Genomic DNA, 15,017 nt, shown 5'->3' with positions numbered 1-15,017 from the left:
TTCGTTATGGAAACAAATGAGAAAATGAGTTGAAGCTTGTGGATAGAATTAACATTGAAATAAATTTATTACCAGATATTTCGATGTTACTTTTTCTCTAAATTGAAAACAATGAAATATTTTGAGATAACACACGTAATATGCATACCTTCACGTAGACGTACGCCTCTGTTCATTAATAGGGAAACGGCGGGAATGTCCTTATATTTTTTTAAACTAAACCAAGAATAGATTGGCTACTTATATATAAATACTCTCAGTTCAGAGTTTTATTAATAAACGATCTTCCATCTTATATAACGTAGTTTTAATTTTCCCAGATGTCACTACTTGTCTTTCACACCGCGCGTGGCAGGTAACGTTCAAAGTGCTGCTAATAAATCTTCAGCAATACGGAATCCGCTTGACGATGAGCAGGCCTAATCTAAAATATTAGTTTGGCAACGCCCGGGAAAAATACGTCAGGTACGCTCCACAATTACCTCACACGGCCGGCGCACGTCGATCGGGCATAGTATTTTCTGTAGGAAATAAAGCCCACTAAATTGGTTATGCGTTTAATAAATCAACCGAACGCCGCCTAGTCAGTGTTATCAAACCCGCTGATTTGTATTATATTCGCATCGAGTGCGCAGTGCAGTGCCGTCACCGGGCGAGTCACGGCAGGATGTTGTCGTTGGAGCAATTGACACTAATGGTGAAAGAGCACCTTGGACTTTACGACCATTCGGACGGCATTCAACACATCAGCAAATGGACAATAGCAGACTCTCCTTTGGGTGGGCGAGGCTTGTTTGCCACTGAAGACCTCATGTCAGGGGAAGTACTTTTTGTGGATCATCCTCTTATCAGGGGTCCTCGAGCCGGAACTACGATGCAGGCGGGATGCTCAGTGTGTAACAAGTTGGAAACAGATACATTTTTCAAATGTACAAATTGTGCATTACTGTTGTGTTCAAAAGAGTGTCAAGATACGAATATTCATTACAACGATTGTGCAATTATTTCCCATTGGTCTACTAAAGCACCCATTGATGAAGTCGACCATTCGCTTCTGTTGCGCGCGTTAACAGCAATAAGATCATTGCTACTGAATGAAGACCAGAAACTGCTTTTGGCATCACTACAAGCTCATACACAAGAAATACATGGATCGGAAATTAAAGCACTCAAGGGTTTCTTTGATATTCTAGAAGAAGAAGAAGAATTAATGGTTCACGCGTCACGAGCTCTTGATGCTAACGCGTTCGAAATAGTTCCCCCTTATGGCAAAAAGGAGGCCAGCACACGTGGGTTGTATCCTGTCTCGTCGTTGATGAATCACTGCTGCGTGTCTAACACTAGACACACATTTAACCGGGATGGTCAAATGACAGTTAAAGTAGTAAAACCAATACGCGCTGGGAGCGAAATATTTACATGTTACACCGGTTTCCTATGGGGAACTGCAGCTCGCCGAGCACATCTTTATAAAACAAAACATTTTTGGTGCAAGTGTAATCGTTGTGCAGACCCCACCGAGCGTGGCACTCTTTTAGCTGCCCTAAAGTGTTTTGTGACTGAATGTTCAGGGTCCTTGCTGCCGCTAGACCCACTGAAGGCAAGCTCGGCCTGGCGATGTCTGGAATGCGGTTTACGAGTGCCATTTCAAAACATTAGTGCAGTGCAAAGTGCTCTAGGAAGCTTAATGGGCACATTAGACTTCGAAAATGTAGATGAATTAGAATTCTTTTTGAGTCATCGCATCATTAAATTTATTCCTAAAACCAATCAAATCATCTTGGATCTACAATGCCGGTTAATTTGGGAATTAGGAGAGACTGAAGGATTACGTTGGCATGGTAAGAAATGAGAAATTCCAGCGAAATATTCATACCTACATTATATTAACATTTTAGATACAACATTTTTCAATATTTATATGAGTAATGAAACTTCTAGCTTGCTGGCTCTAATATATTCACCAACCGCGATATTTACCTTGTACATGATGAGCTCAGAAACTGCTGTAAGAATTTAATTTGATCGCACCTTTTGTTTGTTAATGTGTATCGTATCTGTGTTCTATTCAAAAATGCCGACTTACAATACAATAAAATCTTTACTGATACATTATCTGCCTGTAAGTCAAAGATATTTTTATCATGATTTACATCTGAATTAATCTTGAAAGACTTCTCAATCGTATCATATGTGACTTATCGAATTATTCTTATAAGAAACCTTTGTTATGAAATTAATCTAAAATCATACATGTCATTATTACATAACAAAACGCTATAAGTAAAACATTCATATTCTTCTTTTGCATTCAAATCACGACAGGGCTGTTTCCTAATAATTTGGATAGCAGTCTTAATTAACATAAAGTCTTCGATAAAAGCAATTGATAACGACTACTTTTAAAAAATAAATATGAATAAGTATATAATGATCGCAAAGTAACAGAAAAATAGGTACAATTATTCTTTATCCTATCAATGGTCTCATTGATCGTCTCATCTTGCGCGGCAGGAAATATAACATAGCAACCCCTAGTATATGACCCTCTCTACTCTCGTAAGTACTTTAAACTTCCTCACAACTCGATGTCAGCATAAAGACAGCAACGCTTAATTATAATTTCTCGCTTAATATTAATATTATGCTTACCAAAAGGTTTAAAAAAAAGTATGTTGAAAGACTCAGATTTCTTTTTGTCATTCGTTTTTGTACCTTAATACCTAATTGAATAAAATATATCTAAAGCTGTTCTTTCACTGACACTATCGACACGCTATTAGCTGCTTAACTTCTTTAAAAAAAAGGCGTATGGGTAACATAATTTAAGTTTTTGGTCAAATTACATTTGTTGTAAATGAATAAACGTGGAAATAAGTATTAGCCAATTTCTGTAACTTCCTTCATAGGACGATAAAGAGCACTTCTATTCAACTCATTGAGAAAACACACGATCAGTCAATGACCCACTATCGGGGTGAATGCATTCGATGTCGTGGGTCGTAGCATTTATGGTGTTACCGAAATAGAGTTTGGGTAGTTGACAATTGGCAGGTTTGTTGACATACCATTCTTTGGGTGCAAATTTTTCGAACGTGCTCAAAGATCAATGACGAAAATAATTTATTGGTAGCGCTACGATAACTCAAATTAACCGCAGTATTTAAATTACTCACACCTTTATAAGCTTTTCCCTTGATTGACCTTTACATTCTAGCACTGATATCCACTACAATTTTTTTTTTTTGACAAATCAGAGGCACGTCAACATTGTTGAAAGACAAACCAAACCGTCCAAGTCATTGACAGCCCATCAATGAGTTTATAGTCTTTATTTTTATAACTTTAAAGTCTATGTTGAACCAAAACGTGGCTTTCAGTCTTAAGAGACTGTTGGTTCTGTCTACCCCGTAAGGGATAAAAAAAAGTGATAATATGTATGTTGAGAGAAAAAGTTTATTATATAAGTATATTTATATACATTATATTAAAATTATCAACATAATTTTAAACATTAATTTTTTAACAACGTGGTGCCACCTATTTGTGAGCAATCTCATTTTATCATCCGGCCACCCGCGTATATTCTGTTGTTTTATTTGTGTTTTACGAGTACAAAGGAATCCACGGGACCTAATTATTACATTGTGCATTTATTACCTACGTTCTAAGGCCCTAATAACTCAAAATATGACAACTATTTTACACGTATTAGTTTATCTGACACGGTTCACGGTTTACCGTGTCAGATAAACTAATGCGTCTAAAACATACATCATTTATATACAAATAATCACGTCTTTATCCCTTCCGGGGTAGACAGAGCCAACAGTTTTGAAAAGCCTGATTGGCCACGTTCAGCTGTTTGGCCGAATGATAGAATTCCCATCGCCTAGTAGAAGAATCCCAAGTTTATAAGCCTTTCCCTTAGTCCCTTAGTCGTCCTATTCTTATTTCTATCTATATTTGAAAAAAATGGTGATGAATAGAATAGAATACATTTATTTTCAAAATTGGATACAAGGTATCACTTATTGACGTCACATCACTTAAATCTAATTATAACTACTACCGCTTCTAAAGCGCATATGTAGAAGAAGCGGCGGAACAAACTTCACTGCAGCAGTTTCACCAGACGTCAATTTACAATATATAGACTGAAGGAAAATCATACAACAAATGATTTACCTAGTTTAGATGTAATATCATATTTCAAATTACAATAGGCTAAGAAATATCATTAATAAATAAAGAAATGTGGGAAACCGACTAAATCTAAGAATTTGATTCAAATTTTATTGGAGCTTTTTCAATTTGGTTGAGTTCAATATCCACAAAAGCATTTATTCTGAACTTATTTACGTTACTCAAAAATAGTGAGATTTTTAAACACGGGTAGGTACGGGTACCTTGAAAGAAGTAAGCTGAAGAGTCGCACACTCTAACCACTAAAAAACCGTCGCCTTACTATCATATCAACATACAAGACGTATATTGTGAATAACGGTTTTACAAATGAAATCTAAATGAACGTATCTACAGATGAAAATTCGATAGTAAACTTCACATAAATCGTTAAACGAAAATGTTACGTCAGTTTGGACACGTAAGCCGTATTCATAAACAAGATGAATATGAGTATTCCAGAGGCTATTTTGATTTCGGGTCATGTGTATCGATGGACGACTTCAGTCAGCCGCAGCGCGATTCCAGTCCTACAGGCCAGAACGATCATAGGAAAACAGTTAATATCTGGAACCATCATAAACATGGACACATTCAATTGTCAAGACAAGTCAGAAGAGACAACGACGCGAAATTGGGTCATCAAATCATCAGCACTTGGGGGGCGTGGATTATTTGCCAGCAAACCAATTAAAAGTGGATCTCTTATATTCTCAAATAAACCTCTGGCTGTCGGACCTCGGGCAGATTCCTCTGAAAAAGAGTTTTGCACAGTCTGTTATGACACAAGTGCTTCTTGCTATCCCTGTGAAAAATGTGCATTGTCAGTTTGTTCCGAAGATTGTGTAAATTCCCAACAGCATGTCAAGGATTGCGTGTTTATTTGTCAGAATTGGAAGCGAAAATGTAATAGTGCCGATACCAAAGTGCAGGCTGAAATGCTTATTTATTTACGCCTACTACTTCTGGACGAAGAACAAAAGCAGTTTTTGTCTGTATTGCAAAAGAATAAAATTAACCTCAATTCAAAAATTATGGAGACTTCCTGTTCCTTGTTTATAACTCCCGAGAAACACATAAAAATGATTAAAGCAATCGACTCTATTTTGAAAATGAACTCATTTAGAATATCCTGGAATCTAAAGGAAAATAAGACGCCTCTGCGAGGAATATACCCAATATCATCGTTTCTCAATCACAGTTGTATACCGAACACGAAGAATGTGTTCAATCGTGATTACACAATGCGCGTGTATGCGAGCAAAGACCTTGAAATCGGAGAAGAGATCTTGACCTGCTACACTAGCATTTTGTGGTGCACACCTGCAAGACGTTGTCAGCTGTTCAAAACTAAGCAATTTTGGTGTCAATGTGAGCGCTGTAAAGACCCTGCTGAAATGGGTACAAGACTATCAGCATTGAAATGTTTCAACAGAGAATGCGTTGGAGTTCTGTTACCGCTGACGCCTACAGATCCTATATCTCCTTGGTGTTGTGATAATTGTAACAATATAACCTCCCCTCAACAAATTGCTAGTGTGCAAAGTATGTTGGGAAGTTTGGTAGGCACTTTAGATCTAGATGACCAGTTTCGTCTCGATACGATGATTTTGAAAAGGATCTCAAGATTCATACCATACTCGAATCATATTTTTGTTGATTTGAGGTTAAGATTGAATTTGAGAATCGGATTTATTGGAACGCACCTGAATGGTATTATTTATCTCCATTGTCGCTACGGAATTAACTCTTTTTTAATTTTGCTGGCTTTAGGTATTTAATTTAACAACTTTCACATAATAAAATAAGTTTCATTTTACATCCATCATATGATTGTATCATTAGTTAACTTACAAATACTTGAATCATAAAAAAGTGTAATCACGTAAAATCTGAATGTCAACTAATACCAGATTTTTATAAAAGACATGAAATAGCAAATGTAAAATAAAGAAAAAAAAAATACAACAAGAACTTAGACTAAATTAAAATTTTGTACAAGGTGACTACAAGGCAAATAAGTAAACCTTCATGTAGGTGGTACAATATAAATAGAACATGCTTTACGACGAACACTTCCTGAGTTTCCCTACTCCTTTCTTAAAACCAAATAAATATTTACTATCATGTGTGTCTAGCAGTAAACAATTCCATAGTCTGACTTTATGTCTGGTTATTGTTAATAATTATCCAAATCTATCAAGTTCTAGACAAATTGCACACATTTATATATTTCGCTGATAAAGACAACTTATTAAGGGTGTAAAACCTTGAGAACAAAAAAAATAATTTTAAACCAAGAAAAAAAATTCTTGGTTCAAAATTTTTGTTACGTCGTACTTAGTCACTTTTCGTAGAAGAGCCTCTCATCTAGTAGCTGTCGTAGCGTCCTCTTGACGCCGTTACCGTCTTCTCGTAGCAGTTGCATTCATCGATTATCTTTTATTTCGGTGACAGATGTTTAATTTTTTAAACTCAGCGTTTTAGAGAAATGACTATAAATTTAAAAGTAATTCAACCATTTTTAATATAAAATGTGTTCGCCTTCGACCGCACCACAAGTCTAACAAGGTAATGAGCTAATGTCATAAATCACCCACATACTAAATTGGTGTTGTGTTTCTGGAACAAATTGCGGTTTCCAGCATGTCAAGGTTTGTAAAGATGAATTATATTTTTAAACATACCTACATCACGCCTGTTCCCGAAGAGTTTCCAATCTACCGATTTGCTCTCGTAATTTCTTACTTAATCATGAAAGTGACTATGTTTTTCTGATTATTGAAACATACCTAAGTACGTGATAATCAAAACAATGTACTAATGATCGTATTACAAAATACGATATCCGTTTCCATTATACATTCTACTTCACATATAATCATTATACAATCTACTACGTACAATCTACTTTCGCGTTGCATTATAGGTACTATCTATATATATAAAACTCTTCCGTTACTGAGTGACTGACTGACAGACAACGCACAGTCGAAACTACTGGTCGTAGACAGCTGAAATTTGGAATGTAGGTTCCTTGGGATATGTAGGGGAGCACTAAGAAAGGATTTTTGGAAATTCAACCCCCAAGGGGGGGAAAAGGGGTAAAAACGTTTCTATGAAAAATCTTATTCCTTGGGTTTATAAACTTGAAACTTGGCATGAACACGTACATAGGCAAGTAAATATGTTTGACATTATAAGTTTTTTCAAACTACCCTCCAATCGTGATTTAGGGGGTGCGATTGGGTGACTGATTTATTAACGCACAGCCGAAACCGCTCGGTATAGGAGTCTGAGATTTTGAACAGAGGTTCCTTTAGTAACATAAGTGAGCACTAAGAAGGGATTTTTGAAATGTCAACCCCCAAGTGGGGGAAACGGTATAAACTGAGCCGGGGCTGCGGGAAAGTTCTAACGAGATACCGTGGCAACTGAAGGAACGAGGTGGGTTTTAGTCAGTAAAAGTCTGACACTCCCTTCCGTTCCACCCAGAGCGGGAGAGGTCATTTGATGATTTCCCATCCTTAAAAAAAAAAGACTTTGTATGACAACTTTCAGTCGTCTCTTTAACATACATAATAACATACATAATTATGTATTGTACATACATGCATAACATTAATAACATCACGCCTTTAAATCCCTATTTTGTGTTAACACTACCCATACAAACAGCTAAAAGGAAACAAGTGAAGAGACGAAATTTGTCCGCATCCATTTTCACCTAAATTCTTAACGTTAATGAGATTTACTTTTTATTATCAGGTCAACCTAATAGCCTCACATGTACGTATTACTTCGTAAGAATTTTCTTTCAACTCCTAACCGTTGAGGAGTTGTACCTTCCATCATCAGCTCATTCACATGGGATGATGACTATCAGACGCAAATACTTAAACAGAAGGAAATCCTGTAAGGCCTCTTCGTCCTATAAATCCTGTTTTTTTTTTTCTTTTGAGACGATGATTTTGTCTCGCTTTACTTTTTCTATATAGATTTGTATGTATACTAATATTATAAAGAGGAAAAATCTATTTTTTTATATGTTTGTTTGTTTACACATGTAATCGATAAACTCCGAAACTACTGAATCGATTTCAAACATTCACCATTAGAAAGCTACATCATCCCTGAGTAACACAGGCTATATTTAATTCCAGTTGTAACAAGATTTCAGCATGTGGAAGAAAAAGCCCTGTCGAGATCATTAAAAAACGCTATATATAACCGAATTACACGTGGGCGAAGCCGCGGGCGGAAAGCTAGTTTATAAATAATTTATAAATATTTTAACATTCATCACCCTCACAATAGCTTGTGAGGGTGATGAATGTAAAAATATTTAATTGTTGTTGCAATCTATGTATATATAAATATTAAGTACTGACTGACTGATAGCCTACACCGCTGGGTCAAGAGACTTGAAATTTGGTTTTATAGGTTACTTATGCAGTCTAGCGGTGCGCTAAGAGAGGATTCCCGGAGATTCGCGCGGAAACGGGAATTAACGGTATTTTTCTGGCGTCCTCTAGTTGGATCATCTATCACTCGGTGGGTTGTTCACAAATATGCTATTGTGTCATATTTTCTCTTTCATCTATAGAGCAGTGAGCCCCTCCTCATCAAGTTATTACTTTAGTTTTCTAGTTAGATCTACAGCATCACATACGAATCTACAGATTTTCTTCAATTTCATGTTTTTCTCCTAATTAATATCTCATTAGCCAAAGAAGTCACTAAAAATGAACCCCAACGTCACGAAAAACGTTGGTAGGTACATTTTTAAAGGGAAACTTAAAGTTTTCTTAAAACTTTGTTTAAGCTAATATACCGACTTTTTCACACAATTAAGTTGCTAACACTGCTTCACAGATATTTAATTATCAATTTTCGTTAATGGATTGTTTTCATACGCGGATTTCTACCTAGTGAGAAAGATCTTAGCTCATCTAAGTATTCATAGATATTTAGAGTTAATTTAAGTTTATGAGTATCATTGAGTTGATATCCGACGACACGGATCTCGAACATGCTTTGGGCTGACTGAATCTAAGTAAAATTTTTAACAAAATGGATACGCGCAATACCGCATTTATTTGACACGGTTATGCACATTTGGAACGAGATAGCACTTACCAAGGTAAAACCGCCCATGTGTGCAACGACCATTTATTTGTATTTTGTAAACATTTTATTTTATGTTGATATTTATAATATTTATAATGATAATCTCAGGAATCAGCAGACAATCTATCTTTGTTTTAAATTAACTACTCAATGTTGGTAGGAGATTGCTTTTTTTTTTCATAGTAAGTACCTATAAAGTATCTCATACTTCGCATAAGTGAATATACCTACACTTAACATGACCTTTCTTGACGACGAGAAAATAATAACAAATAATATCTTATGATCGCTTAAATCGTCATTGGAGATTGTCCAGTCCTGTCGTTGTAACTCCATATTATTACGCCGTTGCAATAACTGCGTCAAACCATAAACTTGGTGATGCATAAAACAATGCGACGAGTATTAAATTATGCAGTTAGTATTGCAACGATCGTTCAGAATAGCGTGGCCCGGCCTGCGACGAGTAACTACGCAATAGAATAAAATCGGGGACGTTTACAACGAGTGGGTCAGTTAGTCGATTGAACGCCGATTGATATGGGCGCCGCCGCGAGGAACGCTCGGCCGCACGTAGTGACAAGGTGGATCTGTCTACCGGTGCCGTTAGTATTGCAACATTTGAAAACTAATCGATTGAAAAAACACATTTCATCGATTAAATTAACAGCTACCAGTGTTTATTGACGAGATGTAAAGAGTAACAACACCAAATTAACAAATGAATCGGTTAACAAAGTGCCCTCAACTTTTGATTAGAATGTGTGTGATCGACTTGGCTTCTTGCCGTCGAAGATCGATGAAGGTCTGCGTTATCTGTGGTGCCAACTTTTTTAAAACAAGAGCCAAACCTTAAGTAAAGTTTGGCTATCGAACGGAAATCAATCATAATTGAAAGTGTAAATGCAATTAGTAATTTACAATTTTTATAATTGCACAATAATAAAACTTACATACAACATACCTAAAGTAAACTTATGTGTATACAACATGTACCGTTTTTATTTAATATTATTTATTTATTTTAACTTTATAAACGTAATGTAACAGGTGGACTTAATGTCAAAAGGCATTCTCTGCCAGTCGAACCTTACATAAAAACAAACTACCGATTGATCATTACAAAATAATTAAAAATAAACTAAAACTAGATATATACAATTAAACCTATTATAAAAAAAGAAAATTTAATATTTAATCTGAAAAATGAGGTGCTCTTGTGGCATGGTGCCAAGAACTCCGGCTGCATAACTTAAATTGATTTAACGTAAACAAGCTAATTTGCATAGTCATTCAGTAATGCCGTTTACACAAAAGCTTTTATTCCGTGAACTGCTATTTAACTTGAGGGGATAATGCCTAGACCTACCAATTGTGATAATTTTATGCTCCTCTTGAGAAAACTTAATATTGAGAAGATGACGACATAAACACTTAGTTCAGCGCTGCGTCCTTTATTTGCAACAAATATTTCAGACTAGCTCATATAATGAATACCAACAATGCAGAGAGCAAATTAAAGGAGCTGATCACTTCAAAAGTTTTGTGCTTCGTTTAACTAGCGTAAATAATTACTACATTTTCAGAGCTGTCGGAGTCCCGGCTGGCATTGAAAGAGAGCCTGTGCCGAGGCACGCTGCGCACGGTGGCGGCCCTGGGCGCGGGCGACGCGCACCTCCGCGGCCTGCTGCTGTACCATCTGCACGCCGCGTTAGCAGAACGCGCCAGACGCTCGCCAGACCTGTATGAGGTAAAATTATATTCCTGTGCCGTGTGGTTCCCGGTAACAATACAAAAAATAATAGGACCACTCCATCTCTTTCCCATGGATGTCGTAAAAAGCGACTAAGGGATAGACTCACAAACTTGGGATTCTTTTTTAGGCGATGGGCTAACAACCTGTCATTATTTGAATCTCATTTCTATCATTAAGCCAAATAGTTGAACGTGGCCATTCAGTCTTTTCAAGACTGTTGACTCTGTCTACCCCGCAAGGGATATAGATGTGACCATATGTATGTATGTATATTCCTCAGCGATCCCAACACCACCCATGCGTATTATACTTAGACGGAGTGCGCTGCTATTGCTTTTGCTTTCTCTAACATCGCACCCTGAAAATCGTTGTGTTTGCTTTCTCTAACACTAGTGTGAAGTAGCTATCATACCCAGCTGTTGTAATTTTCCAAATAACGTTGTCTTCACATTTACTCAAAAGATGATATACCTATGTCGAATTGCCGACCATAGAATCTTTTAATATCCAACCAACACCACACACAGTGATATTCGCCATAATAAGAATTTATAAAATTTCCGAAAGATCAAAGCCCCTTGCAAAAGGTAGTTAATCGCATAAAAGTTAACACGAAAACTTCCGCTTTTGGATTTTTCCATCCAATTTGATTTTTCGCCAAGATCTGAAAAACACGATGAATGCGTAAATGTTAATACGCCATATGCCCTAAAATAATCCGAAAAGATATAAATATGTCTTATTCCGCTACGACAACAGTAATAATCGTTAGTTATATACGGTACGTTGTTTTTAAAGCTCTGTAAAAACATTAAACTACTTACTCATTTTGAATCTAGGCATTGACCTGTTTTTGTTTGGATGGCCAGATTTTATGAAATTTCCTCGTAAATTATAATACTATTGAATGAGTGATTTACGTAAGCCAGGAAATATATCATTGAACAGACATAGATAGGTACTTCATACTTTTTTTAGTTATAAAATATTTAAATAAATCATTTACATATTTTAAAACTTATACTAAGTATCTTTACCGGAAATAAATTATTTGGCACACAAGCCGCCGAATATTTTCACTTTTGCGTTGACTTACTTATCATAACACTAAAAAATAATAATAAAAATTTAGACCTAAACAAAACGCAGATGTGTCAAAAAATAAACTTTTATGCTGGGCACTTTGTTACTTTGTACTTGCAGGTTGTTTACTCCCGTGAGAATTTCCAGATATGAAAGCAGCGGCAGTGTTAATCCCTGCATGGAATTCAATAAGATGTTTTGTCTGTGTAAAATTCATGAAAATTGCTCCAAATGCGATACAAATAAAAATAAGTCATTAAACATTATCTTTCTATTTTCAGGATCTGAAATCGGAAATCGAGAGTACAATAAAGCAAGCGTATATGATCCTCCAGGACGACATCTCCGCTCCGCCAGATCTCGAACTGCGCTACCAGTACCTCGGCCCCGGCTGTGACAAACCCCATGAGGAAAGATTCTTCATCCTCGCCTCTTAGTCATAAGGAATAATTTTATTTTTTCTAATGAGAATATTATTTTAGGAAAGCTTTTGATCTGAATTTATAAGAATTTTATTATATATTGTTATATTATGTTGTTGTATTTATTTTGACTGAATTTAAATGTCTGTAGAACTGTCTTCGAAACGCACAGGTCCTGTAACTTCAGACCACTTAACCCATTAAATTACCTCCGTTGTCTCTTTGATGACGATGCCCACACTAAGGTAGGGTCGATTGAACACTTTACACTTGACTATGTAAAGAGATAACGAAGCATTGGTAATAAAATTATTGGCACACGTGATCAGACTGGGATAATATAGGATACCGCATTGAGTTCTTATAACGACGGTCTATCAATTTCAAGAACAAACCTGTTCAAGGAGTGCAGAATCATAACTAATAGGTAAGTATGTGGCGACATCTCTACGCCAATCGTTATATCTACACCCCTTCTACAGGTACCTATTCAATCAATACAAGGTTCCAATGGTAGATTGTTAGCCAATGCTATTCGCATCAAATAAATTTATTTTGTACAATTAAGCTCTGAGTACGTTTGCAAGTAACCAGACCGACCTGCTTAAATCTTTACTTGCAAAACGATTGAGGAGACCCTCGCCCACCCACAAAGTACCTCTTGTTTAGCATTTATCACAGATTTTAAAAAATTTGGTAGTAATAATTGTGAAATTAAACCACTATTGCTGCCAGGTGGCTGCCAGCCAGCCTGCTGGACACGGCTGACTGGACCATGGAACTACCCCTTCTTTTAAAAAAGTAACTGTCACTCAATGTCAAAATTTACACTAGACATTTAACATTGTTATCAACTTAACCCAATGAAATAATATTCTATGGAGGTGCCCTAATTGTTCAACTTGACTCAGAAATAAAAACTGATATATCTGTCTCTTTCTCACAACAGTGGTTTAACGGGAGAAAAAACGTTTACACTCTTTTATCAGCACCCTCTTCATTGGCTTCGATGTGTTTGTGCTGGAGCACCGCCATCTTAAGTAGCCCGCTTAGCTTACTCGTGAAAGTTATCACCGTGAGGATTTTACGTTTTTCCGAGGAAATCCCGTGTTTTTCTACTGTTTACCAATTTGTGCTTATATTAATCGTTAATAAACAACAAATGAAGTGTTCAATAACATATTGTGGCTTATGCCAAAGCAAAAATAGGCCGAATTTAACCTTTCACCGGTAAGTGGTTAATATTTGGTTAAATTATGGTCTATCATACAGTGTATTTAATGAAATGTGTTTAAAAACCTTATTACTTTTAATCTTCTTTGTTGTGAGCTTTAAAAAATTGTAATATTCTCAATATTTCATTCACATCGAAAACATAAACACGTGTGCTAGTGTTGAACATCATCGAACATAGAATCTTATCGATAAACTAGCTGTGCCCGCGACTTCGTCCGCCAACCTATTTATGGATAGTTTGACAGATTTGAAAGAGTCTGAAATTGGATTAAGGATGAATGAGTTACTCGTCAAATGTCTGCTCTATGCCGACGATCAGGTTATATTGGCGTCATCAGCGGAAGAATTACAGGAGATGGTAAACTGTATGCGTGAAGCTTTAAAAGAGAAAGGAATGAAAGTGAACGTAAGTAAAACTAAAACACTGGTTTTTGAAATGGAGAAAGAAATGACAGCATGTAATATTTTGATTGGAGGAGAAAAAGTTGAGCAAGTGAAAGAGTTTGTATATCTAGGATCAAAGTTTACATCAGATGGCAAGTGTGATAGTGATATTGAAAGGAGAGTGAACGCGGGGAACATGGTGAATGGAGCTTTGCATGCCTTTATGAGCAGTCAGAAACTATCCAAAAAGGCTCGACTGGCCACAGCCAGTATAGGGGCGTGTTGGTCCCGACATTAATGTATGGGAGTGAAAGTTGGGTATAGCAAAAGAAGCACGAAAACAGAACAAATGCAGTGGAAAAGAGAGCGTTAAGGAGTATGATGGGTGTGAAATTGAGTGACCGGATAAGGAACATCGTGATAAGGAAATGTTGTGATGTGAAAGAAGATGTAGTTACAGGAATAGAAAAGGGTATGTTGAGATGGTTCGGTCATGTGGAGAGGATGAATGAAAGCGGGATGACTAAGCAGATATACAAGGAGAGTGTGGAGGGAAAGGTCGGAGTGGGAAGACCTAAACGAACGTATCTTTATCAAATTAAGGACGTCCTGGTAAAGGGTCAGGTCAAAAGTACCCGAAACCGCTGAACTTACATGAAGAGAGTTATGAATGTGGATGAAGCGAAAGAAGTACGCAGAGATCGTGGCAAGTGGAAAGAGGTAGTCTCTGCCTACCCCTCCGGAAAAGAGGCGTGATTTTATTTATGTATGTAATTATATTTGATTTCCAAACACTTTATCAGAATGACATAGGTAATAGA

General features: G+C 36.5%; 1 protein-coding gene across 2 annotated transcripts; it reads left to right on the top strand.

Annotated features, from left to right (window-relative positions):
- Positions 1–314: 314 nt before the first annotated feature.
- LOC106129016 (SET domain-containing protein SmydA-8) lies at positions 315–12,687 on the top strand. 2 transcript variants are annotated; one of them, XM_013327441.2, is made up of 3 exons: positions 315–1,841; positions 10,902–11,065; positions 12,436–12,687. In XM_013327441.2, the coding sequence occupies exons 1-3, from the start codon at positions 668–670 to the stop codon at positions 12,589–12,591; spliced, it is 1,494 nt and encodes a 497-aa protein (XP_013182895.2). In that variant the 5' UTR covers positions 315–667; the 3' UTR covers positions 12,592–12,687. The 2 variants fall into 2 exon arrangements, with proteins under 2 accessions (XP_013182895.2, XP_013182896.2); XM_013327442.2 differs by lacking the exon at positions 315–1,841 and adding an exon at positions 3,283–5,898.
- Positions 12,688–15,017: the final 2,330 nt, after the last annotated feature.

The sequence above is a fragment of the Amyelois transitella genome, chromosome 2, assembly GCF_032362555.1.
Source record: "Amyelois transitella isolate CPQ chromosome 2, ilAmyTran1.1, whole genome shotgun sequence".
In the NCBI taxonomy this organism is placed as follows: domain Eukaryota; kingdom Metazoa; phylum Arthropoda; class Insecta; order Lepidoptera; family Pyralidae; genus Amyelois; species Amyelois transitella.
This window is presented reverse-complemented; position numbering and strand designations above follow the sequence as displayed.

Excerpts from the sequence above, each read along its gene's own strand:
- LOC106129016 (XM_013327442.2), top strand. The coding sequence starts at position 4,629 with ATGAATATGAGTATTCCAGAGGCTATTTTGATTTCGGGTCATGTGTAT. Across the intron at positions 5,899-10,901 it reads TATTGGAACGCACCTGAATG|AGCTGTCGGAGTCCCGGCTG; the intron begins GTATTATTTATC and ends CTACATTTTCAG. Across the intron at positions 11,066-12,435 it reads GCTCGCCAGACCTGTATGAG|GATCTGAAATCGGAAATCGA; the intron begins GTAAAATTATAT and ends TTCTATTTTCAG.